This window comes from Phalacrocorax aristotelis, chromosome 20 (assembly GCF_949628215.1).
Source record: "Phalacrocorax aristotelis chromosome 20, bGulAri2.1, whole genome shotgun sequence".
NCBI lineage: Eukaryota > Metazoa > Chordata > Aves > Suliformes > Phalacrocoracidae > Phalacrocorax > Phalacrocorax aristotelis.
This window is the reverse complement of record NC_134295.1, coordinates 3,943,094-3,970,928: the sequence shown is the minus strand read 5'-3', so window position 1 is coordinate 3,970,928 and position 27,835 is coordinate 3,943,094. Positions and strand designations below refer to the sequence as shown.

Genomic DNA, 27,835 nt, shown 5'->3' with positions numbered 1-27,835 from the left:
CCCCGCTGAGCCGCGCGTGAATCCCTGCCTGTTGGCTCCCTCCCCCAGCACACACCCGCAGACACACACACGCAGCCGCTCGGCGTGATCCAGGCTCTTCCCGGTGTCTGGATTAGCGTGACAACTTATCCACAAGGCAGGGAAAGAGAATTCAAACCTGTCAGTCCATCCGCATCCCCCCCCTCCCCGTCACCCCGACAGCCTTTGGGCGCAGCACTGGCACGCCGGAGATGCGGGCACCTCTCCGGCAAACACCGCCGCGTTGCTTGCACGGTGTAGAGTTACACCAAGGGCAATGTGGAGCAGGAAAATATGTGCTAGAAAGACCGGTCTAGTCTCTGATGAAGCTGCTAATGTGCCCGGAGAGCTGTTGGAGGGGAGGCAGGCAGGAAGGAAGCAAACGGGAGGTTTTCCAGAACAGCCGCTGGGAGCCGGTCCCTGCCGCACACGCTGCGCACGGCTCGATGGGGAGGACCGGGGCGTCGCGGGGCGCAGGGCACGGACCCCCCCATCTCTGCACCGGTGTCCCCCCGCGTGTCCATGGCGCACGGAGCTGCGGATCCATTGGCAAACCCTATGGGATCCCCGACAGGGCACATGGCAACCACTGACATGCACCCATGGGTGCCATAGGCGCTGGGCATGTCCCCCCTGCCCTGCCCTGCCTGCCCAGCTGGCTCTTACCCCACACCGGCCGGCGTCAGGCTCCTGCCCTGGGACCCGCTGCCGCCCCCGGCGAGGCCACGTGTCCGGTGACAAGGCGGGGGACGCTCCCTGTGCCGTGCCAGCGCTCCTCCCTCACCCCGGCCGAACTGCCGCCATCCAGCTGCCCCCCACGGCGGGGACCACCTGCGCCCCCCACCCAGCACCCACTGCACCACGCCATGGGGACGGGCAGCACCCGCCATCCCCACGCCACCACCCACCCCACCGCCCACCCCATGGGGTGCAGGACGGGAGCCTGGCCCTGGGCGGTGGGGAGGGGGCTGCGGGGGGGAGCTGGGCACGCCGGGATGCTCGCCACGCCGCCGCGCTCACTTTCACCTCCCTGCTCAGCCCCAGGCAGCCGCCACATGTTTCGCATTAGGCTCTCCGGACTTCGCCATTCCTGGCTTGCTCGCCAGGGGTAGGGCCTTTTTCCTTCTTTTTTTTTTTTTTTTTTCCCCTCTTTTTTTTTTTTTTTTAATTTTTTTTCCTCCTCGCTGGTTACAAAACACCAACCGAGACCACACAAGCGAGGAGGGATGGAGGGAACGGAGCAAAAGGGAGAGATAGATGGGCGCCGCGGGCGGGGGAGAGGCAGCGAGGCCGGGCGCTGCAGCGGGGCCGGGGGGGCTTGGGGGGGGGGAAGCGGGCGAGATTGCAGTCACCTCCGCTTCCCACCTCCTGACCCCGCAGCCCTGCAAAGATAACAGCCCCCGAAGACTGCTGACTCGCCTCGCAGAAATCCAATATCCTCGCCTGGTGAACTAATCGACTACCTGGGCTCGCCACCTCCCCTGCCCTGGCTTAATCCTGCTGCTGCAAAGCTTTAATTAGTTTAACGGTTTCAGGCTTGACAGAGGTTGGCGGCGAGAGGCACGGCCCCCCCCCCCCCCCCGCCCCGGCCTGGACAGGCTCCTGGGGGGCTCCCGCTTGGGAGGCAGGGGTGCTGCAGGGTGGGAGAGGTGGCACCATGAGGGCACAGGGGGCTGCTGCCCCCCTTCCCCCCTCCCCCGGTCCCCTGAGGCTGCTGGCGCCCAGCCCTGACCCCCAGCGCTGAGGGGGGGGATACGGAAGGGCTCGCTTGGCACCGGCGCGGCGGCAGCTTGCGGTGGAGGGATGGCCCCGCAAGACAAGGACGTGGTTTGGTGCCCGGCTCTGAGGCCACCCAGACGTCAGGGTGGGGCCGGAGATGCCACCGGGAGACAGGCAGGCGGCAGGGACCCAGCCGCCACACAGATGGGGACACGCCGGCCCGACGCCTCCCACCCCGCCGGGGCGCCGTGCCGAGCCGCCCGCGGCAGCAGCGCCGGGGACGGGGGGTCCTCGCCATCGCCCTGCCACCCCCCAGGTCCCTGGGCACCACGGGGTGCCAGGAGGGGTCGGGGTGGCCCTAAATACCCCTACGTGGGTGTGGTGGGGTCTCTGGCCACCCCCATCACCCGTGTTCTGCGTGCACAGCTGTCCCTTGCGTGTGCACGCGCACATCTGGGGCGCTGCAGAGGTGTCCCCCCCCCTTGCACACACGCACGATGTGGCATCAGGGGGTGCCCCACTCCTGCGGCTGGCCTTGCTCAAGCCCGGGGATGCTGTGGCGGGGTCTCTCCCTTGCACGCTCACACACATGCTCGCACACGGCTGGGGCATGGCGGAGGTCTGCCTCCCTTGCACACGCACATCTAGGGGCACAGCGGAGGTGCAGCTCCCTTGCACACACACATACACAGGCGCGCCTGGGGCACCGAGGAGGTGCCTCCCTTGTACACCCCCACCCTGCTGCTGTCCGCTCTGCGCCCCATCCTTCACATGATCCCGCACCCCCATGCTCGCTAACACACACCCGCCCCCCCCAACCCTGCGAGTCCCCCCGGAGCCCGTCCTGCGCCTGCTGACACCAATGGAAAATCCCCTCCAGTGACAGCTTCCTGGCAGGCGCTTTCCGAGGGTTTCCGTGTTCCCCAGCCAGCCCCCCCCGGCCACCTCCTCCCTGCACCACGCGGGGGGTCGGGCAGGCAGGAGGACCCCCCGCCTTCACCCCTCACCACCCTGACCTCCACGTCCCCCTCACCTCGGCACCGTGGCCCCCATCCCAAAGCATGTGGGACCTGCTCCCTCCTCTTCCTCCCTGCACCTTGTCACCCTGCCTGCACCCCAGGCACTGGGCATCCCCTGCCAGCTCCCTGCCCACGTCCAGAATGGGAGCACCCATCAGCACCAGGGGTACTTTGGGATCCCACCTAGAACCCTCCCAGGGCACCCACCCTCCTCAGAGACCCACTGCCCTGCGATGCCACTGGCACACGGGCTGGGAGCAGGGCAAGAGCCAGGGGTCCGGAGGGGTGTGCACAGATGGGAGCTGGGGCATAGGGCGCTTGCAGGCAGGGATGTGGGGTGCTTGCAGGCAACCCTGATCCCTCCTTTGGTTGTCACCCCGCTCCCGCCGCGGTTCGAACCCGTCCGTCGCCACGTCCCCTCGCCGCCCTGCCCTCTCTGCTGCGCTGGTAATTAGGAGACAGAGCAGATGGCGCCTGGGTTTCATCTTAGGTAACGGGTCCAGCCGAGCTGCTCAGCTGCTGGTTCCCTTCGCGGAGCCATCAATTGCCAGAGCAGAGGTTTCTTGGGGTCCCCCCCAAAGGAGGGAGCTGGTGGGGGAACACGTCCCCCCAGCACGGGGCTGGGATGCAGAGCTGCAGCGGGAGGAGACGGCGCTGCTGGGAAGGGCTTGGCTGGCGCGTGGGGCAAACACACCTGGGAGATGTGGCCCCGAGGGGGAGCTGGGGCTGGCAGCCACCTTCCCACGGCACCCCGGGGTGCCACGTTCCTGGGGCAGGCTCAGGCACCTGCCCTGGCGCTGGGGAGGGGGCTCTGGGACTGCTGGGCTATAAGCAGAAGGTGCCTGCAGGTCTCCGCATCGCCCCAACCACCCAGCACTGCAGCAAGACAGGGTTGGAAACTCATTGCCAAAACAGCTCCGAAATCCTGGCTGGCCAAGGAAGTGGGGACCCTGGGGACCCCAATGCCCCGACCCAGGCTGCTGGGGACGGTGCTGAGTTGGGAGACACAGCCCTTCCCTCGGGCTTGGGCCCAGGTGTGCTGCTGCCAGTGGGGTCTCCTGCAGCACAGTCCCCAGCCTGGCTGGTGGCATCCTCCAGGCCTGGTGGTCCCAGAGCAGGTGGGACCCCTGATGGGTTCAGCCCTCAGCCCCGTAACATGTCACGGTGACCTCGAGGTGGGCAGAGATGGGGATGCCTGGTCAGACCCCTTTTCCTGGTGTTGCAAGAAACCACCTTCCCTGCAGGAGCCATCCCTCCTGCAACAACCATCTTCCCCGCAACGACCATCTCCCCTGCAACGACCATCTTCCCCGCAACGACCATCTTCCCCGCAACGACTATCCCTCCTGCAACGACCATCTTCCCTGCAACAACCATCTCCCCCGCAACGACCATCTTCCCCGCAACGACCATCCCTCCTGCAACAACCATCTTCCCCGCAACGACCATCTTCCCTGCAACGACCATCCCTCCTGCAACAACCATCTTCCCTGCAACAACCATCTCCCCCGCAACGACCATCTCCCCTGCAACGACCATCCCTCCTGCAATGACCATCTCCCCTGCAGGAGCCATCCCTCCTGCAACAACCATCTTCCCCGCAACGACCACCTCCCATGCAACGACCATTTTCCCCTGCAATCATCTCCCCCTGCAAGAAACCATTTCCCCACGCTAGGGCCCTCTCCCCCCACGTCACAGGCCCGGGTGGGCGCAGCTGCCTGGGGACATGGATGCGGGGGGCATGCACCCCTCCATGCCCAAAAGCCCCCAGCCCCAACAGCATCATCTGGCACGGACACAGCCCCCTTTCCCACCCCAACCCCCTTGGTCCCAGAGGGGCCTGAGCCCCCTCCCTGCCTGGGGGGGGGAGGGCAGAGGGCGGCAATGGGGCCTGGGGTGGGGGGGCTGGGGGAGGTGGGGCGGCAAAACCGCTCGACAGATGGACTGCAGAGACGGTGGCACCTCGGCCGGCTGGAGCCCAGAGCCGCAGTTCAGAGCTAGCAGGGAAACGGGCTAAATTTAGCTGCTTTCCTCGGTGCCAGCTTTGTTCCCCCGCCCCGTCGAGCCGGCGCGGGAGGCGAGCAGCCGGCCTGGCCCCCTCCTCTGCCCTCTCCCTGCTGGGGAGGGGGACACCCCAGCATCCATCCCTTGGGGTACCAGGTCAGGGTGCCAGGGGCTCCTTGGGGTGCTGGGTATTTTTGCACCCACATCTCCGTGCGATGGCTGTTCCCGGCGGTGCCGTGGGGTGCTTTGCCCCAGCGTGGTGAGCGTGCCCCGAGGCCCCCCCACAAATGCGCCGGCAGGCCTGAGGCTGCGCAGACGGCCGTGGCCCCCCTCTCCGGGCTCCCTGTTATAGCCACAGCATGAGTCACAGCCCCGGTGTGTCCCTGCCCAGTGCCGGCCACGCCGGGTCATGTAACACTCGCGGCCGTGCCGGCGCGGAGGGGGGCTCCGTCCCCTGCCCACGCCACGCCCCACCCGCAGCCTGTGGCACCCAGGGCGGCTTCGCGGCCCCCCCCGACACCCTGCTGGGGGACCCCCAGGGTGGGCGCAGAGGCGATGCTCAGCTCCCCGCTGTCCCCACCCGGCTGCGAGGCCACGGTGCGCTGCGGGTTAACGCCAAGCGGGGCCGGGATCCTGCGAGGCCAGTAACATTTGGAAGGCGCCAGATGGACGTGTGCCCGTGCCGAAGGCTCGCTCGGCACAGCCATGCTCCCCCGGCGCAGGGGCTGGGGGGCTGCCCAGGGCAGCAAAGGGGTGCCCGCCGGGATGCGGGGATGCTGACCATGTGCCCACCGGGGTCCTGGGCCACCCAGCACCCAACCATACCCCCCACACCGGGCACTACCGCCACCCCCCCCTTGCTTGCAGCCCCACCACAGGGAACGGCGGCAGCGGGGTCCAGGTGCACTGGCTGAGCCCACGGCGTCACCGCTGCACCCCTTCGGTGCCGGCACCGCACCGGGGGGGCCAGGTGGAGACCAGGGGGTCCGGGCAGGGGGAGAGCAGCCAGTTGCCTCCCTTGGCCAATTTTAGAAACTGGCTAGACAAGAAAAGCAGAATGGGCCGGGCAGGATTTACGGCCGGGCTGGTGTCAGGGTGGTTCTTTCTTTTTCTTTTTTTTTCCCTTTCTTTTTTCTTTTCTTTTTTTTTTTTCCCTTTTCTTTTTTTTTTTTTTTTTTTTTGTGGGAGGCACACACGAGTTGAGCGGAAACTCCTGGCTGCGGATCCTGTTTCCTGGGAGATGCAGCACGGTGCAGGGCTGGCTGGGGCCGAGCTGGGGTGTGGGAGCCACTGGGGACGATGCCAACGCCAGCGTGCTGGGGCGGGGGTGCAGGGAGAGGGGCAGCCCCACAGAGTGCCCCCCTCCCTGCACTGCTGCCCCGGCACGCCGGCAGCCTGGCACCCCACATACAGGTGGGCACGGAGGGGATGCACCCACCGCCCGGTACGGGTGCAGGCGTGCAGGTGCACGGGGCTGCAGGTGCACAAGGCTGCTGTGCAGACGCAGGAGTGTGCACAGGTACACGTGCAGGGGGGGACTGCGCACATGTGGGTGCACCCACAGTAAGCATGGTGCACGCACACGTGGGTGCGCCCACCGGGGGAGGATTGTGCACACGCGGATGCACCCACGCAGACAAGCACAGGTGCACACGCACACCTACATGGGTGCAGGTGCACACACAGGTATAGGAACATGCATGGGTGCCAGCGTGCACACAGATGGGTGCACCCATGCAAGGAATCACGGGTACAGGTGCACACGCACACCTACACGGGTGCAGGTGCACACACAGGTACAGAAACACGCACAGCACCTGTGTGCACACAGAGGGGTGCACACGTGGGTGCACACAGGTGTACACACACACACACAGGTGTGCCGGCACATGGACGTGCAGCACCCACCTCCCATGCACGCTTGGGATCACACCCACTCGGGGGTACAACGCACCGACAAGCACCACCGTGCCCCCGCACCCTCCCAGCCGTGCGGCGCTGGCAGCCCCAGCCGGGCACCCAGGCAGCACCCATGGGCTCCCACAGTGCAAGGACCCCTCAGGACCCCGAAACGGCCAGTCCAGCACTGCAGACCCCCATCCCACACCCCAGCAGCGGCAGTAGCAGGAGGCCATCGACAGCTCGTGCCAGGGTTTTGCCCAGACCAGGGTGGGTGACCCCAAAGCAAAATTCACCCTTCGCCTTTGAGAGGCCACGGTGCCTCCCAAAAAGCCGGAGGTGCGAGGAAGGTGCAAGCACAGGGAAAGCACCCGGGGTCCCGCAGTGGTACGCGGCGGGGGCACGGGTATGCATGGGGAAACCGAGGCAGGGAGCAGAGCAGGCTGTGCCCAGGGCGCGGGTGGAAACAGGGAGCTGCAGCCAATTCTCCCAGAGGACCCAGGCATCCTGCACCACCCCAGCCCCCCGCTCCGCTCCCACCCAGCTGCCCTCCCGGCTCCGGTTACAGCCGCGGCTGGGCCAGGCTGCAGCATGGCGTGTCCCGGGGGGCCGGGGGATCAGGGCACCCAGCTTTCCCCGCACCCAGCCACAACCCACCGGCATCACTGATCCAGCCACGTACGAGCCTCAGAGCACACACACCCCTATAGGTACGCCTATTTTTTTTCCCACCCCGCCGGGGAGCTTTCTATTAAAATTGGAAGAACGCAACTTGCCGGCAGAGCCCCGGCGCGGATCGTACACAGCCTGTCACTCACACATCACTTTGTAGATGCCCATAAATTGCTTCATTACCTCTTCTAATTGAGGAGAACGCAGCTGCTGTGGGGCGGTGACAGAGCGCCTTCCCTTTGAAGGATGCCTCGCTCTCCAAAGACGGGTCCGGCAGAGCCGCAGAGCCCCACCAACATCCCAATAATAATAATAATAATAACAATAATAATAATAATAGTAATAATAACGATAATAACAGTATCCAAGCAAAATCCCACAGCAAAGGGCAGCGGGGCTCACGTGCGCTGGAGCCCGCTTGCGGGAAGGGGATGAGGTGATTGGCAGGCCCTGTGCCGGTGGGGAAACTGAGGCACAAGGGAGGTTGCACCACGCACAGGGAGAGGACAGGGATGCAAACCCCTGCGTTGCACCGGGACTCTGGGGGGGACCGTGGTGGTGACAGGGTTTAGGGACAACCCCACACTCTGGGGGGGCAGACGACAGAGCATCTCCCTGGCCCGCGGCGGGGATTTGGGGGGCGAGGGGGATCCACGGGGCATGGCGCTGTCAAAACTCCCCGGGGAACTTCCCACCCTGGTCAGGGGCTCCATCCTCCCAGCTTCGCCAGCATGAAGCCAGGGGTGCCTACCACCCGCCCGCGTCCCCGTCCCCTGCGCCCCGTCCCCGCGCGGGCCCCCCGGCTTTGTCTGGCAGGCGGCGAGCGGCTGCGGCTGGGCTCGGTCCCCTTGCAGGATACTGCAGAAGGATTTACTGTATTGCAGCTTGTGCTGGCTGCAGCCCAGCGCACAATAGATTAGCTGTAGCCCAGGGCAGCACGTTGCGGGGGAAGGAAGGTGGGATTCATTCGGATGCAGATTGCAGGGCATTTGCTGCAGTATACTGCAGGATCCAGCCGCTCGCTCGGGACCCCCCATCATCCGGCTCCAGCCCTGGGAGAGGGGCTTCGAGGGGCTCATGCGTCCCCTCCCCATCCCCGCACCATCGCCCCTGCCAAATTTTATGGCATGGATCTTTCCTATGGCTGCGGGTGCCCCCAAGGGCTGGGAGACGCCCCGCTTGTCCCCTGTCCCCATCCAAGGGGGTCCAGAGGGGCTGCGGTCCCCAGTGGTGCCTGGGTGCTGCTGGGGACGCTGGGGCCCCCCTCGCCAGGCGCGACGGCACAAAGCTGGTGCAGGGAGGAAGCCGGGGACTGCAAGCAGCACTAATTGATCGCGATTAATTCAGCTCCTACCTCCCCGGGTGGCAGGGAGAGATGCTGAGACACAAACCCAGCCCACAGAGCTCCCCGAACAGGCTCCGCTCTCCCCCGCGCCCATCCCTTCCCCCAGCGCAGGCACCCAGGCCTGGGGGACTCGCGCTGCCCGTCCCTGGGGATGTGGGGGGCTCTGGTGGGTGCCCGGCTCCTGCTGGTGGTGGGTGCCCATAGGCACACGGTTTGGGGACGGCTCCTTTGGGTGGACCCACCTCCCTGGGGTGCTTTTGGCTGCTGGTGGTGGTGGGGAGTCCCACCAGTGCCCCACACCTCTCCCCACCCCTCCAGGATGCAGGGATGGTGGCACGCCGTGAGATGATGCTCAGGGCAATGGCACGGGGGAGCAGAGGTGTCAGTGGCCACCGATGGCCTCGTGGTCACACTGAGCCACCTTCGGCAGCATCACCGGCCTGCAGGTGCAAACCAGGGGACCCAGGAGCGCTGCTGCCACCTCCTCCAGCACCCAGCCTCCACCCCGGCGGGGCTGGCAGGCACAGGCAGGCACCCTGTGGGCATTGCGGGAAGGGGGGCTGGCGCAGCGGGCAGGGAGGGGACCCCAGTGGCTGTCTGGATTTCGAGGGGAGTTTGGAGCCTGCGGATTCAGGCTCCATAATCCTATGTGGGATGCAGTTTCCACAGCAACAGCAGGTCAGAGGGCAGCGAGGGGAGCTGGCTGCTCCGCTCGGGATTGCAGTTGTGCCGCCGCTGCCGAAAAGCCGCCAGGACTAGGTGCCGGGGTGAGGTGCTGGGCTGGACGTCGGGGCCATGGCGGTGAAGGCAGGCGGTGGTGCGGGGGCCGTGCAGGGCGCGGGGGCGGCCAGGCTGGTGCTGCCGGGGAGGCGGCGAGCGGCTCAGTGTGGCGTTGTCAGCAAAGATGTCACTAATTGTCTGCAGGAGCAGCAAACTCTCGTTAACCCTTGGGCAGCCGGCGGCGGGCGCGTTGCTGAGACCTGGGGCACCCAGGGACCTGCTGCTGAGCACCCTGGGTCAGTCCCACCTCTGCCACTGCCCCGCCTGCATGGCCCTGGGCAAGTCACCGCGCTGCTCCTGCACCCACCTTCCCCCAGTGTGGCTACTGGGACCCCAGTGAATCCCAGTTGGTGACCAGAGGCAGCGGGGTGACCCCAGGCAGCCCCTCTCCTTGCCCCATGGGCTTTACCTCATCTGCCTGCGGTTACAACAGCACTTGGCCAAGCAGGAGCATGGAGGCAAACACCAGCAGCGCCAGGGCCGCCAGGGCAGGGCCACCTCCACCCCGGTCACTGTCCCCACACCCAACCTGTGCCACGCTCTGCACCTCGCCACAGCTCCACCCCCATGGGAAAAGGGCGCATGGCCCCGCGGTGATGCTCGGGGATGAGGCACGAGCACTCACCCTGCCCCAGGGGTTTTTGCCATGGCTGGCAGAGGCGTAAGCGCCAAGGCAAAGGCAGAAATGGCTTTTCCACCTCCCAGCCAGCTCTTTTACCTGGGAGCGCTGCTGGGAAGCGCTGACGTCGGCAGGAGCGGGTGGGGGCAGCGGGGGGAGGCCGGGGCTGGGGCAGCCGGAGCAGGGTCAGCAGAAAGCCTCCGGCTCCGCTCACCCCTGCCAGCCGCCCCACAGACCTTTTGTTCCCATTCAGCACCTTTCCCAGCTCCCACTGCCTCCCGTGACTCCTCGACAGGGGGGCCAGGGCAGGGTCCCCCCGCCCTGGTACCATGGTTTTCGGTGAGCAGATGCCTCCTGGGTGAGGCAGGAGGTGCCCAGCATGGCTCATGGCATGGGGGGACCCGTGCGGTGATGGGGACGTGGACACATCCTGCCCCAAGGTGGGGTGACTGGGGGGAGGCGGCGGCTGCTTTGCATGGGGGATTAGAGCCCAAACCCAAACAAACGCCATCCCCCCCGATAGCACTGGGATGCAGCGGAGGGAGGGGGTGAGGGGAGGAAGGTAGCAGGGCTCCCAACCACCATGTCCCTGAGCATCACCCAGGTCCCCAGCTGCTGCTCCAAAGCACAGCCAGCCCAGGGGAAGGGACGGGTGCTGCACTCCACTGGGGAATGAGTACAAAACCAGTGCTCCCACTGCAGCTGGCCATGGGGACTGGGAGGATGCAGGGCACAGCCCACTGCCACCACCCCTGGCATCTCAGCACCCCGGCAGCACAGTGGAGACACCAAACTGCCACCCCTGGCAAAGCCCACCCACGGGGTGACAGCACCAGGGACCCCAGGAGAGCCACGGAGCGTGCAGCTCTCCCGTCCCCCCAAGAGCTGCCACGGGTGCCTGCGGAGGAGCCGGGGCTGGGCAGGTCTGTACAAGGCCAGGGACTCTCCCAGCCTCCAAGGACTTTTGGCTGGGATTTCCTGAGCGGGACGCGGGTTTGCGGATGTCACAACGCTCCACGATTTCTGCTCCACCCGCAATTCGGACCCACGCATGCAGCCGGCGGCTTCACGGGCACCCATCTGTGAGGAGTCCCATGGGTCACACCCGCAGCCACCAAGCCTCCTCCCTTTGCCAAATGCTTCGCCCGGCACCCTGCCGGTGCTTGGTGAGCACCAGCCCCGAGCCGGCTGCTGGGGGCCTTGCAGAGCTCCTGGGTTAGCACCGTCAGCCAGAGCTGTGGCAGCAGCACCCTTCCCAGTATGGCTTACTGGTCATACTGGGCACGCTGCAGCTGGCACCGACCCTAAGCAGCTCCCCCAGTTTCAGCACTGCCTGGGGAGCCCCTGTCCCCCAGCATCCCACCATGTGCCCTCCAGCTGGGGTGCAAACCCACCCCTGGATGCAAACCTGGCCGCAGGGTGCCGCACCCCATTACATCACCTTTCAGCCAGGCCTCAGCACCCCTCTCCTTCCCCGGCTGCCCCAGCCCAGCCCAGTGCCACCCCGTCCCCCCGCAACGTGCCGCAGGTCCCCCCCGCTGCCAGCCTCGCCCTCCGGATACAGCAGACAGGTCTCTTCCCCCCAGGCTCCCTTGCTCGGCGTCTGGCTGAGCTAAGCGTATTTAGCGCTTTTAATTGTTCTTAATAAATCAATCCCGCCAGCCCCTTAAATCATTTTTGTGGCTTCCCTCTCAGCCGTCCCTGCGGCCGTGCTGGTGTGGAGCCTGCTGTCTGCAGCGCTGCCGGGTGGTGGGGGGGGGCTGGCCGGCATGGGGGGGGCCGGGACGCACCCTGCCCGCCCCAGCACCCACCTTGCTGCTCCTCACCCACGGGTGCAGCCCAGGGGCGGCTGCAAGGCCCCAGCAAGCAGAGCACCCACCTGGGAGCTGGGTGATGGGTTGCTCTGCCTGCCTGGCGGATGCCTGTGCCTCAGTTTGCCTCCCCGCATGGGCTGCTTTAGGGATGCGCCTCTCCCTGCTCTGTGGGTCTGGTCACCCCAATATCGCTGTGTTTTGGGGGACACTGAGGGGGCACAAGTCCCTTCTCTTGCTGTGGCTACAGGCTGGCTCCACGCCCGGCAGGGCTGGATGCAGTGGGCACAGCGCCCTGTCGGCACTCTGCCCACGCACGGTGTGCCTCAGTTTCCCCAAAAGGTACAGCCCCGATAGGATAAACCCTCGTCCCCGGCTCTCAGGCAGCAGTGCCGGGGCTGAGAGGGGCTGTGGGGGGAAATGTGAGGGCAGGAGGGTCCCTCGCCGAAGCTGAGCCTGTGCCCGCAGGTGGTGACAGTGGATGCCACTGACGTGGCACCTCTGCCCCAAGCCAGCACACGGTGGTGCCAGGCTTTGCCAGCACGGACGGATGCGTACCTCCCCCTCCGAGCACCCCGGTGCTGCCGCGGAGCCCAGGGACACGCGCCATCCCCCTGCCCGTGCCCAGCCACGGGAGCACCCGGCGCCGAGCCACCGAGGGCGCAGGCTGCGGTTGGCCCCGGGCGGGATCAGCGCAGCCCCAACCACCCCCAGGCGACTTCCCGGGGCTCGGTGCTGCGCAGGGGCGACAGTGACACCCAGCTGGATGACAGCACTCCTATTTTTGGGAACGCACCACGCACCCACACCATCACCAACACCCCGCAGCATCCCCCGGCGCACCCAACCCCACATCCCCCTTCATCCCACCACCCAGCCCCGCATCCCATCCATCACCCCACCAACCGCTCCAACCCCGCCGGCATTTCTTATGGAAGGGACGAACACCCAATACCCAAGACGGCTCCGGGGGGATATATCACCGAACAGCCTGTGCTGGCTTTGGGCGAAAAACAAACCCGGCAGGGCTTGGAGGGAGAGAGCTAACCTTGACACAGTTGCAGCAGTCACTAATAGCAGGCAATATGCCTGTTCTTGGGGGACTGTTGCAGTTGCTAAGATACTGGCAGCCGTGTGAATGGAAATGGGTCAGTAAACCTGTGGAGAGATAGTGTGACACTGTAACCGGCACAGCTGTTGCAGCCTACATCGAAATCCCACCCTTTCAATATTTATCACTCTCCGCCTTCGGTTCTTTCCTCCCAGCAATTTTCCACATTGGTTTTTCCCGGGGTTGGTGAAAGCACCCTGAAGACTTGAATGGGCAGAAAGGTGGTGGAGATGGGAGAGGAGATGGGGTGGGAAGGGCGAGTTGATGGTAGGTGGGGAGGGAAATTAAAGCCTCCCCTTTGGGTTGGTGTCCCCCCCGCTCCATGAGCAGGATGGAGCCAGTTCTTGGAGAGATTTAACAGGAAACAGGCTATAATCCCCCTGGTAGGAAAACGGGTTAAAAGGTCAATTTACTTCTGTCCCTCGTTTAGGCACTGTGGTGAAATTACACACTCGCAGGAGCTGCTGCGCATGGCTGGGAGAGGAGGGAGCGGGTGGTCATGTCCATCCCCAGCTGTCTGTCCATCCGTCCCGCCTGCCGCGCTCCCCGTGCCTTCCCAAGGTGCCCCAGGAGCACGCGGCCGGGAAGGCGTTCCCGCTGGAGCGCAAGCGGCATCCACGCGGCCCCACAAGCAGCACCCACGCGGCCCAGCACCTCGCCCCGCGTGGCTCGGCGCGCTCGTTGCACGTGCACCCGCGAGGGGCCCGCATGCACATGCACACCCCGTCCTCACCCGTCCACCCGCAGCGCCGCCGGCATGGGAGTCCGGCTCTGCTGCCCGCCCCGGCGCTGGGGCAGGTGAAAACTAGCAAAGAGCTCTGTGCGTCCCCCAAATGCTCCGGCAACCCCCTGTAATGCTCCAACATCCCCTGCAATGCTCCAGCATCCCCTAAAATGCTTTAGTGCCTCCACCCCAAGTGCTCCAGCATCTCCCAAATGCTCCAGCAACCCCTGCAACGCTCCAGCATCCCCCCAAATGTTCCAGCATCCCTCCCAATGCGCCAGCACCCCCATCCCAAATGCCTCAGCATGTCCCCAAATGCTGCAGCATCTCCCCCAGTGCTCCAGCACCCCCACCCCAAGTGCTCCAGCATCCCCTCAAATGCTCCAGTGTCTCCCCAAATGCTCCAGCGTCCCCCCAAATGCTCCAGCATCCCCCCAAGCACTTCAGCATCCCCCCAAAATACAAAGCCCCGGTGCTGCAATCCCGTCCCCGACGCACTGCCCCATGTACACGTGGGACCGAGAGCCCCCGCTCAGGCTCAGCTCCCCTCCACGCTTGGGGTTGTCGCAGCCTGACTGGGACGGGACGAGTTGATACTGGGGAGCACTGGGAGCCAGGACACTGGTCCCCTGTCCCCGGCCGCCATCCAGGTGTTGGGCAGGAGGAGGGATGCTGGCAGGCGGTGTCTGTCCCGGCACGGCCGCGGTGAGCTGGCTCTGGCCCGGACCCCACTGGGGGGAGGAGGGCGAGAACATCTGGTCGCAGGGAAGAGGGACAGTCCGGGGAAATGTGCAGAGCTGTTGGAAGAGGCCCTCGCAGCGGAGGCTGGGGTGGAACGAGCCCCGGCATCCCTCCTGCGCCGCAGCTGCGCCGGGGCTCAGCAGGGAGCGGAGGCACCAGGCGGGCGCAGGGGCACCGGCCCAGGTAGGGGTTTGCTGCACCCCAGCTGCGGCGAGGGGAAACTGAGGCACGGCTGAACCAGATGATGCAATTTGGGGTTGCGCAAGCTGCCAGAGCCAGGGTCACCCCCACCCCCACCGACTCCCAAGCGCATCCCAGGTGGCTGGAAGAGCATCGGTGTGCGCCTGCACCACGATTTATAGTCCAGGGCCTCGCACCCCGGGGGCGAGCGGGGGGGGAAAGGGAGGCTGCAGTGAGCAAGGGAGTGGAGGCGAGCTCTCCTCCTCCCCAAAGGCGCTCCCTGCCACCCCCCCCCCCGCAGGTGGCTGGAGCAGAACGGTTGATATGGAGACAGGGAAGCACAGACTGTCTGGGTAAGGTGACATTCGACAGATGCCAGGTTCAGACTCGCTCCAGCCAGTATCCCCCCGCCCCAGCCATCACCTGCCTCCGGCCCCCGCGCCCGGGCGGCCTCCCTGCCAGCCAGCCCCCAAGCAAAGGCATGTGAAGGCTGGGCGTGGGGGGGGCTGGGGGGGGCAGGGGGAGCCAGGGAGACGAGGGCACGCTGTGATCTGCTGGTGGGGCTTTGCATGGTGAAATCCCGCCCTGCCCCCAGCCCAAGGGCAGGTGCTGGCTCCCTGCCTGTGCCCTCCCGGCACGCTCCGGCCAAATGGGTGGTGGAGGAGCGTGCCTGGACCCCGTGGCGCAAGCAAAGGTGCTGTGTCCCCCATGGGCAGCCCACAGGGCATTTAAGCCAGGCACCCACCCAAAATGATGGGGAACCCTGCCCTGTGCCAGGCAGGCACAACCGGGATGGGGTAGATCTGGGGGAGGGACCTGGGGGGAAGGGAACCCCCCCCATTGCACAAGTTTACAGAGGGGCCAATTAAGCAGCTGATGTCTAATGAGAAACACCCAAACCTTGGGGTGAGCAGAGGCTTTGCCTCTCCTGCCCAGGCAGCGTGACACCAGGCATGTCCCCAGGTTCGTTAGCTGGGGAGTGGGGGGGATCCTGGGGTTCCCAAAGCCCCCCCCCCAGCCTGCAGCCCTCTCCTTCTGCACCCCAGCTGGCCCCCACTTGCCCTGGCAGTGCTGGAGATCGAAGGGCCGCTGCCGGCTCAGTGAGCAGGGCCAGGAGGGTCCGGGAGACACCCTGCTCTATGCCAGGCAGGGAAGGACAGGGCACCAGCATGCTGCGGAGGGGCGTGGGTGCTCACCCACCCCACCCTGCACCCACATCAAGAGCTCATGGTCTGCAATGAAGGAAACCAGGTGCTTTGGCAGGATGGGGAGAGGGAGGAAAAACCACATCAGGGTGTAGCGCTTGGTGGGGGAACCCCTAGGAACCCATCCTAGATCCCCAACCAGTGACGCCGCACCCCCAGCCTTGGGGACAAACATCGCAGGAGCTGGGATGGCTCGTGGGAGCCAGCGAGCAGGATGTCGGGGGCTGCCAGCCCACACAAAGCGCCTCTAGCCGTGCTCCCCACGCCCCCCGCCCCGGGCTGCTGCTCTCTGACCCCCTGTGCTGGGGAGGCTGGAGCCTGCTAATGAGCTCAGCCCTTTCTCAGCATCCCCATCCCCGGAGGGGCCCTGGCAGGTGTGGGTCACCGCTCGCCCCAGGATGGTGGGGACGCCGCGGCCTGGAATCGGTGGAAACGGGAGGCACCTGGTGAGAGGGCTGAAAAGCCTTCGGCATCGCCTGACCAGGCTCCAGCACTCGCTCAAGGGCTGCTGCCTTGTCTTCATCCCCCTTTAGTCCCCCGAAATGCCCCTGACCTGGTTTGCTGCGATGCTCGTCAGAGCCCTGGCTGGGGCACAGCATCTACCTGGGGACACCCAGAGTCCTAAGATGGGGGGACGCAGCCCCTCTCCCTCCTGTTCCTTTGGCTGCATCTTTCTCCCTCCTCCTCCTCCTCCTCTTCCTCCTCCTCCTCTTCCTCTCTGCCCTAAAGCAAGACGGATTTCACTGCTCTGCTGAGCTCTAAACTCCACTTCCAGATTTTCAGTACGACCTTCTGGCTACCTGGATCCGGCACTGCAAGATGCCCCCTCTGATCTCCCCTCCCCTCCGGCCCCCCAGCATCCCCGGGGGAGCTGGGGCTGGATGCAGCCAGGAGCTGGATGCAGGGGGGAGCCGGGGGTGGCTGCGGAGGAGGGAGAGGTCGGGCTGCACCTGGATGCAGCGTTGGCCTCAGGGGCTTGCAGCCTGCCTGGGGATTTTGGGTTGTTGTGCTTAACCCAGCCTGGCCCAGGGAGAAGCGGGAGCGTGGCCAAAGGGTGCCTGGCAAACTCGTTGCATGTGTGGGAGGTGCTGCCATGGCTCCTTGGGGCTCCGCTCTGCTGGGCGGGCAGCGTTTGCCCTCGCTGCCTGCACGGCGGGTCCCCCCAAAGGGCCCCTGCTCTCCTATGACACCGTCCCGCAGGGATGTGCCCACTCTCCAGGCTGCTCCTGGCTCCCTGAGCCTGGATCCGGCCCCATGGGAGAGGCAGGGGTCTGTGAGACCCCACACACCACCGTCACTGACCCCCGCGTCCCCCAGCACCGCGCCAGATAACTCGGAGAAAGAAGAGAAGGAAGATGTAAAACCCCCCAAATACACCAAACCCCTACTCGGGCAGGGAGGGAGCAGGAGGGAGAGGGGCCTGTGGGCACAGGCAGCACTGCAGGGCACCTCCTTCAAAAAAGCAGCAAAAAAATAAAGGCAAAGAGATGGAAAAAGCCCCAAAGCACCAGATTCCCCCCCAGTGCCCCCACCCCTCTGCCCCCTGCCCTCGCTGCTCTACCCGCCGGTTATTTCAAGCCCTCTGCATCCCCCCCTCCCTTATTCCCTCCCCGGCACCCTGCTCTCCTCCGCTCGCTCTTGCATTCTGGTATTTGGTGTGTTCCTCAGCTGCAGGAAATTCCTGATGCTCTCCATCATGCAGCCTGCGCTCGCATCCCCCGCCCTGCCGCGGCTCCCCTCCAAAGGACAGCCATGTGCTGGACAGCCAGCACTGCCGCCGGCATCGCTCCCCTCCCTGCCGGGGATTTGCTTCTCCCTCTTCGCCTTCTCTTTCTCCTTCAGCCTTTTTATTTTAAACTCCAACCCTGCAAAACAAACCCCCCTCCTTCCCTGCCGGGGTCTGAAGCCGCCCAGCCCCGGCCGTTCCCCTGCCTGCCTTTCCCTCTTCGTCTTCCTCTCTTCGCGAGACCGCTCCTGATCTTATTTTAATTCGTCTCAGACGGTGTTGGAGTGTTATTTTAAGAGAGAGGATATGCACAGACATTGTGTTTTCTGCTTTTTCCTGGCCCCAAGCCAGGCTCTCTGGGCTGTCAGCTACCCACTGTGTTGCAGTCACGTGTGGGAAGAGGCAGCCAGAGCCAGCCTCACAACTCCTGGTAGCAACATGGAAATCAAGTGTGCACTTTCTTCCCTCTGTATGTGTCTGTATTATTAATAGCGTCTCTCTCTGTGAGTTATCCATAATGTATCTTAATACCTGTCCGTCTGTAAATGATGTATTACGGTGAGGGCGCACAATGGCGGCAGCGCCTGCACCCACGCCGTGGTGGGGACGGTGTCACGACGGTGCTGTTGTCACCCCTGGGGTGCGGCGTGGGGATGGGGATGGGAGCGAAGGATGGGTGCCGGGATATGGCAGCCGTGAGCCGCTCCGGCCGTGCCACAGCCCGCTGGGAGCACGAAGAAATCGGCTTGCGGGGAGTGGCGGGATGCTACGGGGAGCACGGGGCCAGGCAGCACTGGGATGGCTCCGGGCGATCCCCATCACCGGCTGCGATGTGCCGGGGGAAACCCATGTCCCACCCCACAGATTCCGGCTCCTACAAGCTCATATGGGAACAAACACGCCGCTGCGCAACCGAGGGACCGTGGGGCGAGGCTTGCACATGCGTGTGCGAGGCAGGCACGCGCGTGCGGGAGGTGGGTGGGCAGTGGGGAAGGCGCAGGCTGGAGGGACACGGCACGGCGCAGCGCAGGGCTCGGAGCTCAGCTTTGCGGGATGCAGATGTGGCCTGCGAGGCTCTGCTTGGGCTGGGAAGACTGGGCTGCCCGGAGCAGTCTCAGCGGGGTCCCAGTCGGGGGGGGGGTGGCTGAGGAGGGCCTCCCCCCACAGCAACACACCTGGGTTTGTGTGTGCACCCATGTCCCCGTGGGTCATGGGACGGCAGCTGCTGCCCCTCTCCAGGGAGGGCATCCTGGGGACGGGGACATCAGGGCAAGGACGGGACTCGGAAACGTCGCGGGACTGAGGTCCTCCCAGTGCACACCAGTAACACTGAACATACACACCATTCATTATCGATACCCACCGCACCTACACCCCGCCTTATACCTATACAGTGCATGTGTCCATGCACGAGCGCATAGACGTGTACGTCACACACCCGCCCCTGTGCACCATCCAGACACACAGATGTGTACAGATGTTGTCTGAACTTGCCTGAGCACGGTGCTGCCTGCAATATCCCCTGCCCGCAGCACCCCCTGCCCGCGGTACCCCCCACCTACTGCACCACTGCACACCATGCACATCCCCATATGCCGTGTAGGGGTGCTGTAGCGTGCAAGGACACAGGAGCACCCCAACCCCACGGGGTGCCCTGCACCCTGACATGGCGGGAGCAGCATGGGTGCCCTGTGGCCAGCACCCAGCCGTCATCCCGGGGCCACAGGGAGCCAGAATCCAGGAAGGCGAATGGGAGCTCGAGGCTTCGCATTTCTGGATTCTGGTTCCCGTTTCTGCTCCCGGCTGTTTCCATGGAAACTGGCGTCGGACCTGGGAAAATAAGGTTAGGGTTTGCAGAGGAGGCCCTCCGCCAGCGCCTGCCCGCCTCTGCACCCCGCCAGTCCCGCCGCCCTACCGGGGGCACGAGCCCAGGCACCCCCCTGCTCCCTCACCCAGCCGCAATGCGCGGGTTTGGGGGCTGAGTGGCACCAGCACCCTCCGGCATCCTCCGACCTTCCACCTGGTGACCCCTGGGAGCTCGGCACATGCTGGGTAATTTAGAAATCGGCATTGCCGTGCCGCTCGCTGGCACCGTGGTGAGGGGTATCGCTCTCCCCGGGCGCAGCCGGCAGTGGCACCCCCCAGACCCATGGCCCTTCCCAGCCTTCCTGCTCTCCCGCCCGGCACTCCGAAACCGGCACAGCCCAGCCTTGACGGGAACTTTCCAACGATGCCCATGTGCCTGCGACACCCCGTCAGCCCTGCTGGGACAGGGAACGCCGGGACGGTCTCCAAAAGCTCCGCTGCCACGTCCTCGGGTTTTACAAGGACCCGGTGTCTGCTGGCAGCATCACCCTCCCCTTCCCCGGCTCAGGATCCCCGGTTGCTCTGGGGAAGGTGGGGAGTTGGAGAGGGGAGAGAACCAGGACACGAAACCTTGGGGGAGCCGTGAAGACTAATGAATGGAGGCTTTTAAAAAGCACTTGGAGTGAGAAGTGCTATAGTAGGAACTAATTATTCCTCCCGCTTGCACGCACACTCGTACACACACGCGTGCACACGCGCGTCCCGCTCTCTCCCGGAGTCATGGCTGCAAAATCGTGGCCAACCCCGGTGCCCAGCACCATGGCAGCTGCTGCCTCGTCAGTCGGCACCGCCTCAGCCAGGGAAGATTTCCTCCGAGGCTCTGGTTCTCCTCCTGCCCCCCACGTTTCTGTCCCCCCGCCCCAGTGCAGCTGTGTACCCTCCCTTTGCTGCCACCGCCTCCCCGGCAAAGCCGGCGGCCCCGGGCTGGGGTGCGGGGAGATGCTCGCCCTCCTCCTTGTGCTGGCGTTTTTGGGAGGCTTTCTTTTTTTATTAGAAAGCCGCCATTTTACAGCGATGGAAGGCCAAGGCGGCGCATCCCCGGGGCCGCTCAGGATGGACGGCACCTGGCGCAGCGGGGCGGGCGGCGGAGCCAGCACGGCCCCCTCGGCCCCTCGCAGGTGCGACCCCGAGCCCCGGCACAGCCCGGCCGCGCCAGGCCAGCGGGACCGGCCCTTCGCCGGTGCAATTAGGGGCTGGCTTGGAGCGCAGCCCAGCTCCCGGCAGCAGCCATGGGCAGCAGGCAGGTGCGGGGGGCTGAGCGGCTGAGCCCCCTCACCACGCGCCACCCCAAATCCTCGGCCCCACTGAACCCGGACGGTCGCCGCGCTGCCGACCCACGGAGCCCAGTGCTTTGGGGCGGTGCTGCCATCGCTCCCCATCCCTCTCCCGTCCTCGAGCGGGACACGGCGTGAGCCCGTCCCACCGTCCCGGCTCTGCCTGCTGCACCATTTTGCATTCTGGTGCTGGCCGGCCCTGCTGCCCTCCCACTCCCACCCCCACCCTGGGCTGCGTTTCAGCTGTTCTTGAAATCTGTCCAGGCTGGATTCATCACAAGAGCCCTCAAGCGGCTGCAAACAAACAGAAAAAAAAGCGAGCGGGAGCAAGCAGAGCGATCGATCGGTGCTGGGGGGGGTCCGAGTCCCTTTGGCAACGCTGAAACAGCCCCAAATTCACCTCCCCAGAGCGAAAAGGGGTTGGGGATGAGGGGCAGGGAGAGGGGGATGGAGAGCACAACTGCCACCACCTCCTGGGCCGTGCCGGCGAAGCCCCCAGTCGAGGTGCCGTGGTGATGGGCAGCAGCGTTGCGGTGGCTCTCCCTTCCCAGCAGAGCCGGGCTCGTACGGCTCCGAAACTTCCCTCTTGTGGTTACTGCAGTTAAAAAAGCAAACAGGAGGCTCGGGCACATTAAGAAAGAAATAGGAAATTGTGTGGGGCGGATCAGATTGGAGGGTGGGGGCGCCCGCGGGGATGGGGTTCGCCCAGCGCTGGCAGCACCGGAGCTGGGATGGGTGCGGGGTCAGGGTGCCCGTCTCTGGGGTGGGGGAAGGAGCGAGCATGCACCCCAGCAGAGCAGAGGGGAAGACAAGGGGGTCACCTCACCTGGGACCAGGCTGGGCCCTGTGTCCCGGCCCGGGGATGGACAGTAACGGCAGGGGAAGCGAACGCTGACGCCACTCCAGTGGGAATTGCCGCCACTGGAGCCCGCGGGGTCGGGTTGCTGCGCCTGGGTTTTTAAGAGGGGCTGGATAATTTTTACCAGCACTAACGATCCCATCTGTGCCTGACACGCTCCAGCTCCGAGCCCAGCGCTCCGGCAGGGCTCCCCCACCTCCCTGCCCAGACGTGCCGATTCGCCTCCCCCTGCCTCGACCGGCTTGGGGCATGGATACGGCTCGTGCGTGGTGCCGGTGGCTGGGCAGCAGCACCGGTACAGCGATGTGCCGGGCACCGGGCAGGAGGGCGGCTGCAAAGGTGCCTTCAAATAGCGTCCTCCCTGCTGGCTGTGCCAAGCCCAGCTCCTGCTGATGAGCAGAGATGCACACAGATATTTACTGCTAATTACCCGCACCGTGGCTGTGCTCGCAGGCCTGGGCAGGATCGGGGCATGGCAGGGCTGGGGGAGGCATGAGGGGTGGCCAAGCCCCCAGCCTGGCACCTCCTGGTGACACCACCATACCCACCCATGGCACTCACAGGCCACAGTGAGCGACAGTGGGACCCGTGCGGCGGCCGCGAGGTGTGCAGCGCCCAGCGGGGATGGAGTGACAGTGATGGGGGACGCTGCACAGCTTGGGGACGCCGTGGTTGCACACGTGAGAAGCAGCTAATGGTTTTTTTTTGGTGGTGGTCTCTTGCAGGGCTCTGAAACCCTCTCCCATGCAGATGCAAGGGATCCTGCCTCCCTCCCACGGCCAGCCCCGTGCCATGGCTCTGGCTGTGCCAGGTGTGGGGTGCCACGAGCCATCCTCCCTGCCCGGGGACGAGGAGGCCGGGATGCGCTGGTGCCAGCAGCCCTCCTGCCTGCTCCAAACAAAGACCTACTGGATGACACTGCTTTTCGGGGAGGGGGTTTGCAGCACCCCACAACCTATCCTCCCTGCAAGGCCCCCCCAGCCCACCCAGGCAGGAGCAGAGGGATTCAGGGCCAGTGCCTGCGGCACAGGGCTCCTCTCCCTGCAATGTCAACCTGCTGCTCTGCATCCGCCAAGGCTGCCCTTGGAAAAGCTGTCGGCTGCGCTGGCTGGTTTGCCAAGCCCAGGACAAGCTCTTAAGCTTGACTCTGCCAGAACAGATGCCTGGGTGACTGTAATTCTTCCTAGCATGGACTGGAGGGGGGGGGTGGAAAAAAAAACCCCAACCTCATTTAAGTATTGCAGCAGCTGCTCCTCCCAATCCCACCCACCGCAGCGTCGCAGCCCCAGCAAGGGTCCCCCAAAAGCTGGGGAGCGAAGCAGGGTGGTGGTGGGAGCCTGGGTGATGCCGGGAGGGGAGGCGATGCACGGCGGGAGCATGGCATTGCACGGCACGCGTGGAGCCAAACGTGGCTCTGCCGCCAGCTGGGGAGGAGAGAGCGACCCGCTGCAAGGACAAGTGGGAACCGCAAGCTCCGTGTGCCACCGGTGACCTTGCAGCCGCTCGCCTGCTTCGTGCGGATGCTCCCCACAAAACAACGACCCCGTTCTCATGGCAATGTTCTCTGCAACGAGCATGGCGCGGGGAGAGCACCACAGGAGCGGTGGCCAACACCACGCTCTGGAGGGTCCATGCTCCTTCTCACGTTCTCTGCAAGTTTCTCCTTACGCCAAAAGTCTCTCTCTGCACCCAAAACCCCACGAAGCCGCCCGGCCGCGGGGACAGCAGCTCCCAGCCCAGCCGGCCCCAAAACAGCCATTGCGCTGCATGGAGGAGGCCAGCAGCATTTCCACACAGATATTTTCTTCCATTGGCTGCAGTTTGGGGCTGCCAAAAGCCAAAACAAGAATGGAAACATCCCATTTTTTTGGCAAAAATTCAACGCAGGTTTTTTTTGTTTGGTTTTTTTTTTTCTTTTCTTTTTTTCTCTTGTCTTTGGTTAGGAACGGAAATTCCCTGCCATGAAAACATGACGAAACCCCAAACCAAAACACAGCTCGGACTGAAACCTTCACCCAGTTCCCCAGGGATCCTGTGCGGGGCAGGTCCAGGCTCACCCCCACAAGGCCCTGGGACACAGGACTGATCCTGGATCCCAACACCAGTGCTGGCCATGTGTGAGCCGAGGGGACGTCATGCTTTGCGATGTCTCTGTGGTGACCCAATCTGCTTCCCAGCTCAGGATGCACCATGTCCAGTCCTGCTCTGCACTGCTCGGCCTCGACAACAGCACGCAGGAGTCAGCAACGGGCCTGGCAAGGCAAGTTTGCCCATGGGGAAGCTGGTCCTATGTACGGGGCCATATAGGGACTGGGCTCAAGGTGCCGGCGGCTCCGAGCGTGGCGTTACGACAGCGTTCGCCCGTGGTGCTCCCGGGAAGGTGCTGGTGCCTGGCTGCCCTGAGCTCCCTGCAGGTCCTGAAGACCTCTGGGCACCCCAGGAGCCTGGACCCAGCCGAGCCCCAGGGCTCATCCCTGCTGCACCCTTGGAGTTCCCCCCTCCCCGGCCCTGCTTTCCACCAGATGTCAGGGCCGGAGGATGAAATGGCTCTTCCCACCCCTGTCCCCGCCGCGTCTCTCTCCGGCTCCTGTTCCGGAGGCTGGATCCGACCACGCAGGCAGAATAAGGCTCTGCCTTTGTCCGGCTCCCCCCATCGTGCTTCCCCTTATCTGGCCCAGCCGCCTTGCCAAGAGCAGGGAGGAGGACAGCAGCAGCGCTGAGCCGGCGAGGGAGAGGCCATTAACTCTTCTGCTCCGGCTCCAAAGCCCCTGGGGCCGCCATTGCCCCTTGCAAAGTGCCGCCAGCACCCCTCCTCCATCCCTGCCTGCTCCCCAAAACCAGGGCCCCCCCATCATTGCTCAGTGCTGCACCCCAAACTGCCTGTCTGGGCACAGCAGCACCTCCTTTGCATCCCCCATCTGCTTCCCTACCCCGCAGGGGTCCGAGCATCCCTGGGGCATCCGAGCATTCCTGGGGCGCTGCAGCCAACGCAGGGGCTGGGCGAGGCGGGGGTCCTGGGGGCAGCGTGGAGCCGGGCTATCTGTCTGCAGAGCTCCGCACACAGCAATTAACCTCAAGAGAGCAGCCGCGGCTCCTGCCAAGAACCACATTAGGTGTGTGTGGCAGCGTCTAGACATGCAAGAGACCAGAGGCCTTGATCTGGAGGAAGGCGGCTCCATCGCTTCCCCCCCTCACCCACCTTCCCCTAGGGCCCCCCCTCGCAGGGGTCCAGCCAGCCCGGGAGCTGGAGCATCGAGCACCGGGGGAGATGCGGGGATGGGAGTATGAGGCTGAGCTCAGCCCTGCATCCCTCTGTGTGCGTGTGGGTCAAAACAGCTCCATTCTGGGCTTTAAAACCACGGCTCTGCTGCTTGGCATGGCATGGGGTGGCATGGTGTGGCATGGGGTGGCACAGTCGCACCGCCACACGCTGCATCCCCATGGATGCTGGACCCCCAGATCCCCAGCCGTCAGTGGGAGGAGGAGGAGGAAGGTGACTGCACGCGGTACCCAAGCCGTCTCCCAGCCGGGAGATGCAACGACCATCCCAGGGAGCCGGCAGCAAACCCTGGGATGAGCCCCGGAGCTGGGGATGGAGCTGGGAAGAGAATCAGCTCGCTGCCTCCCCAGGCCCATCCCCGCGAGCGGGTGGGTGCCGACAGCCTGTTTGCCTGGGCAGGTCGGCGCAGGTGCGGCGGAGCTGGGTGGGCATCGTGGGAGCCGGGCACCCTCCCCACCGGTGCCCCTCATGCCTACGACACCCCCTGCTCTCGCCTCCCGGGTGCAGCCACCCCAGCCGGCTGCAGGATGCTCAGGAGAAGAGATTTTCCCGACGTTAATTAATTAAAATAAACAGCAAATTAAATACAGCAAAATTAAAATAGCTCCGGAAATTAATTTTCAACAAAACCCACCTGGAAAGGCTGGATATTTAAAGAATTAATGGAGCCCTCTGAGACCATAAAGAACCGCTGAGCTCCCGGCATCCACCAGCCCCCTCCAAGCCCCCCCGGGGATGTGGGGCCATGGGGAAGCCGCAACAGGACCCCCAATCAAAGCCCAGCTCCAAGCCCAGCTCCCTCATCCCCACGCCGGACACCTCCTCCGCACGCTGCCTGCATGTCCCCGCTCGCAGCTGCCTCGCCTCGCTGCTGCCCGCACGTGCCTGCACGCTGCTACGCCAGCGCGCCGCAGGGAGGGAGGGATGCAGGCGAAGGATGCAGGCACGCTCGCGGCGGTCCCGACGGAGGGAAGCACCGGCCCCGGTCCCGGCGCGGCTCAGCGCAGGGCTGCCAGCCCTCTGCCCGCTGAGGCTCTACAAAGACACCAGGCTCCTCTCTGCTTTGCCCCCTGGCTGTGGGTGAGCGGGCGGCGAACACCAGCGGTCCCCAGTTGACGTGACCTGCTCCGGCGCAAGGGTGTCCCCGTCACCCTCCTGGCCAAAACCCACAGCGACGAGGGAAACCCTGACCTCCAAAGGCTGGCTGGCACCCGCTGGGTGCTCCGGGCCCCCCACTGCTCTCCCCACGCATAATCCCCCCGGCCAAGGCGGGATTACTCTGCGAACAGGCTGCGGGCAAAGCTCCTTACCAAGCACGACAGGCAGACCGATGGGCTCCTGAGGGACCCGGCGGGGCGCAGGCAGAGCACCGAGCGGGCAGTGGGCAGGGCGAGATGCCGGGGAGCATCCCTGCACCTGGCCAGGCTCTGGCCCGAGACCAGGCACAACTTGTTGCACGGTTGGGGCGCGCCAAACCGACCACGGCGGGAAGTCGCGTCCGGCGTGCGCCGGCCCTCCCACGGCACCGGTGGCGTTTCCTCTCCGCGCGCACGGGCGTGTGCACAGGCGCAGCGACAAGAGACACCGGCAAGCGAAAAAAGGCTCCGGAAGGAAATGGAGAAAGCGAGAAGAAGCCGGCAGGTGGAGAGCAGGAGGGGCTGTAGCCACCCCCACCCCAGCGCAGGGTGTGAAGGGGCATCTGGGGCTCCCCACCTTGCCGGGGTGCCTGGCCGCGCTGTCAGCACCCGGCTGCTCCGCAGGCGATTTCCCATCTGGGGAAACTGAGGCACGGCGGCAGGCGGGGAGCAGCTCTGCACCTCGTGGTCCGTGCGGAGCCCCCCACCCTCCCGGGGAGGGAAACGCTCCCTCCCGCTGCGGCCAGGATGACACCAGCTCCCCAGCCTCCTCCCGCTCCACCCTGTTCCTGCAGGAACCCAGGAGTCCGGGCTCCGGGCAGGCAGCCAGCGCCTCCCTCCTGCCTGCGCCTCCCGCCCTGCCTCCCTTGCCTGCACCGCGGGCGCCCGGGGCCGGCTCTGGCCCTCGGCACCCACATCCCCAGCCCGGCTCACGCCAGCCTCCCTCCCCGGGCACACACCTTCCCGCGGCGTGTCAGGGCGACCTTGGAGCCGTGCCGCGGCTGCTCTGCGCCAAACTTCCCGGTGCTCAGCGGCGATGCCCATGGCAGAGCTGGGGGTGGCGGAAGGGGTGGGCAGGGGGATTTTTTCCCTCCATTTATTTATTCGTTGGGTGCCTTTTTTTTTTTTCCTTGCCGGAGACAAAGGCAGCCTGCGTGCCCGGCCGCAGGGCTCGGAGGGTGCAGGCGGTGCTGGGACCTGGCGGCGGTGCCGGGGCCAGCCGCGCCGGGGGCTCTGGGTGGCCGGTTTCCTCCGCACACAGATGGCTGTTTCGACTCAGTCGAGCGCTTGACCTAAATCTCCTCCTGATCCACGGGAGTTGCAGTCCCTCAGCAGCACAGCTCAAGGCGAGGAGGAGGAGGAGGATGAAGGGCGGGGGGGGGGACGGACACGGGGGACCGAGGCCAGCTGCGGACCAGCAGGAGGGTCGCCGAAGGGCCCCCTCCACCCCAGGTTTGGCAGCGGGGCTGGCGGAGGCGGTGGTGGAGAGAAGGAGGGAGAACGAGGGGGGGGGAAAAAATCTCCCACGCTTCAACCTCCAGCGCTGGCTGCCCGCGCCTGCGTGCTGCACCCGCCGGGGCCCGGGGCAACCGCCCCGCTGGGCTCGACACCCCGGCAGACCACTTCCTCGGAGAGGGGCCCCGACGGAGGAAGCTCCAACGGCTCGAAAGTTTCGGCTGTGACTCAACCGCTGGCTGGGGTGACCGAGCTGGCCCCGGCAAGGGGGGGCCCGCAGGACCCCAGGGCTTCGGGGCGCCGAGGTGGGGGATTTTTTTGGGTTCCCCAGACGAGGGCTGTCTGCGAGGCACTGCGCTCCACCCCCAGCGTCGGAGCAGCCCAAACCG

The 27,835-nt window shown here is 65.3% G+C and overlaps 2 protein-coding genes across 6 annotated transcripts in view; both read right to left on the bottom strand.

Annotated features, from left to right (window-relative positions):
- Positions 1-27,835, bottom strand: part of AHDC1 (AT-hook DNA binding motif containing 1) — a 57,166-nt gene that overhangs the window by 13,816 nt on the left and 15,515 nt on the right. Inside the window, exon 1 of one of the 5 annotated variants that reach the window (XM_075114533.1) lies at positions 685-739. The exons of the other annotated variants lie outside the window; for them this stretch is intronic. The gene's annotated coding sequence lies outside the window, so the exon portion shown is untranslated. Of the gene's footprint in view, positions 1-684; positions 740-27,835 lie in introns of those variants that run through there. 5 annotated transcript variants of the gene reach the window in all.
- LOC142066755 (uncharacterized) lies at positions 19,842-22,119 on the bottom strand. The gene is made up of 3 exons (XM_075114699.1): positions 21,543-22,119; positions 21,187-21,311; positions 19,842-21,010 (listed from the first exon to the last, which is right to left on the bottom strand). The coding sequence occupies exons 1-3, from the start codon at positions 21,715-21,717 to the stop codon at positions 20,087-20,089; spliced, it is 1,224 nt and encodes a 407-aa protein (XP_074970800.1). The 5' UTR covers positions 21,718-22,119; the 3' UTR covers positions 19,842-20,086.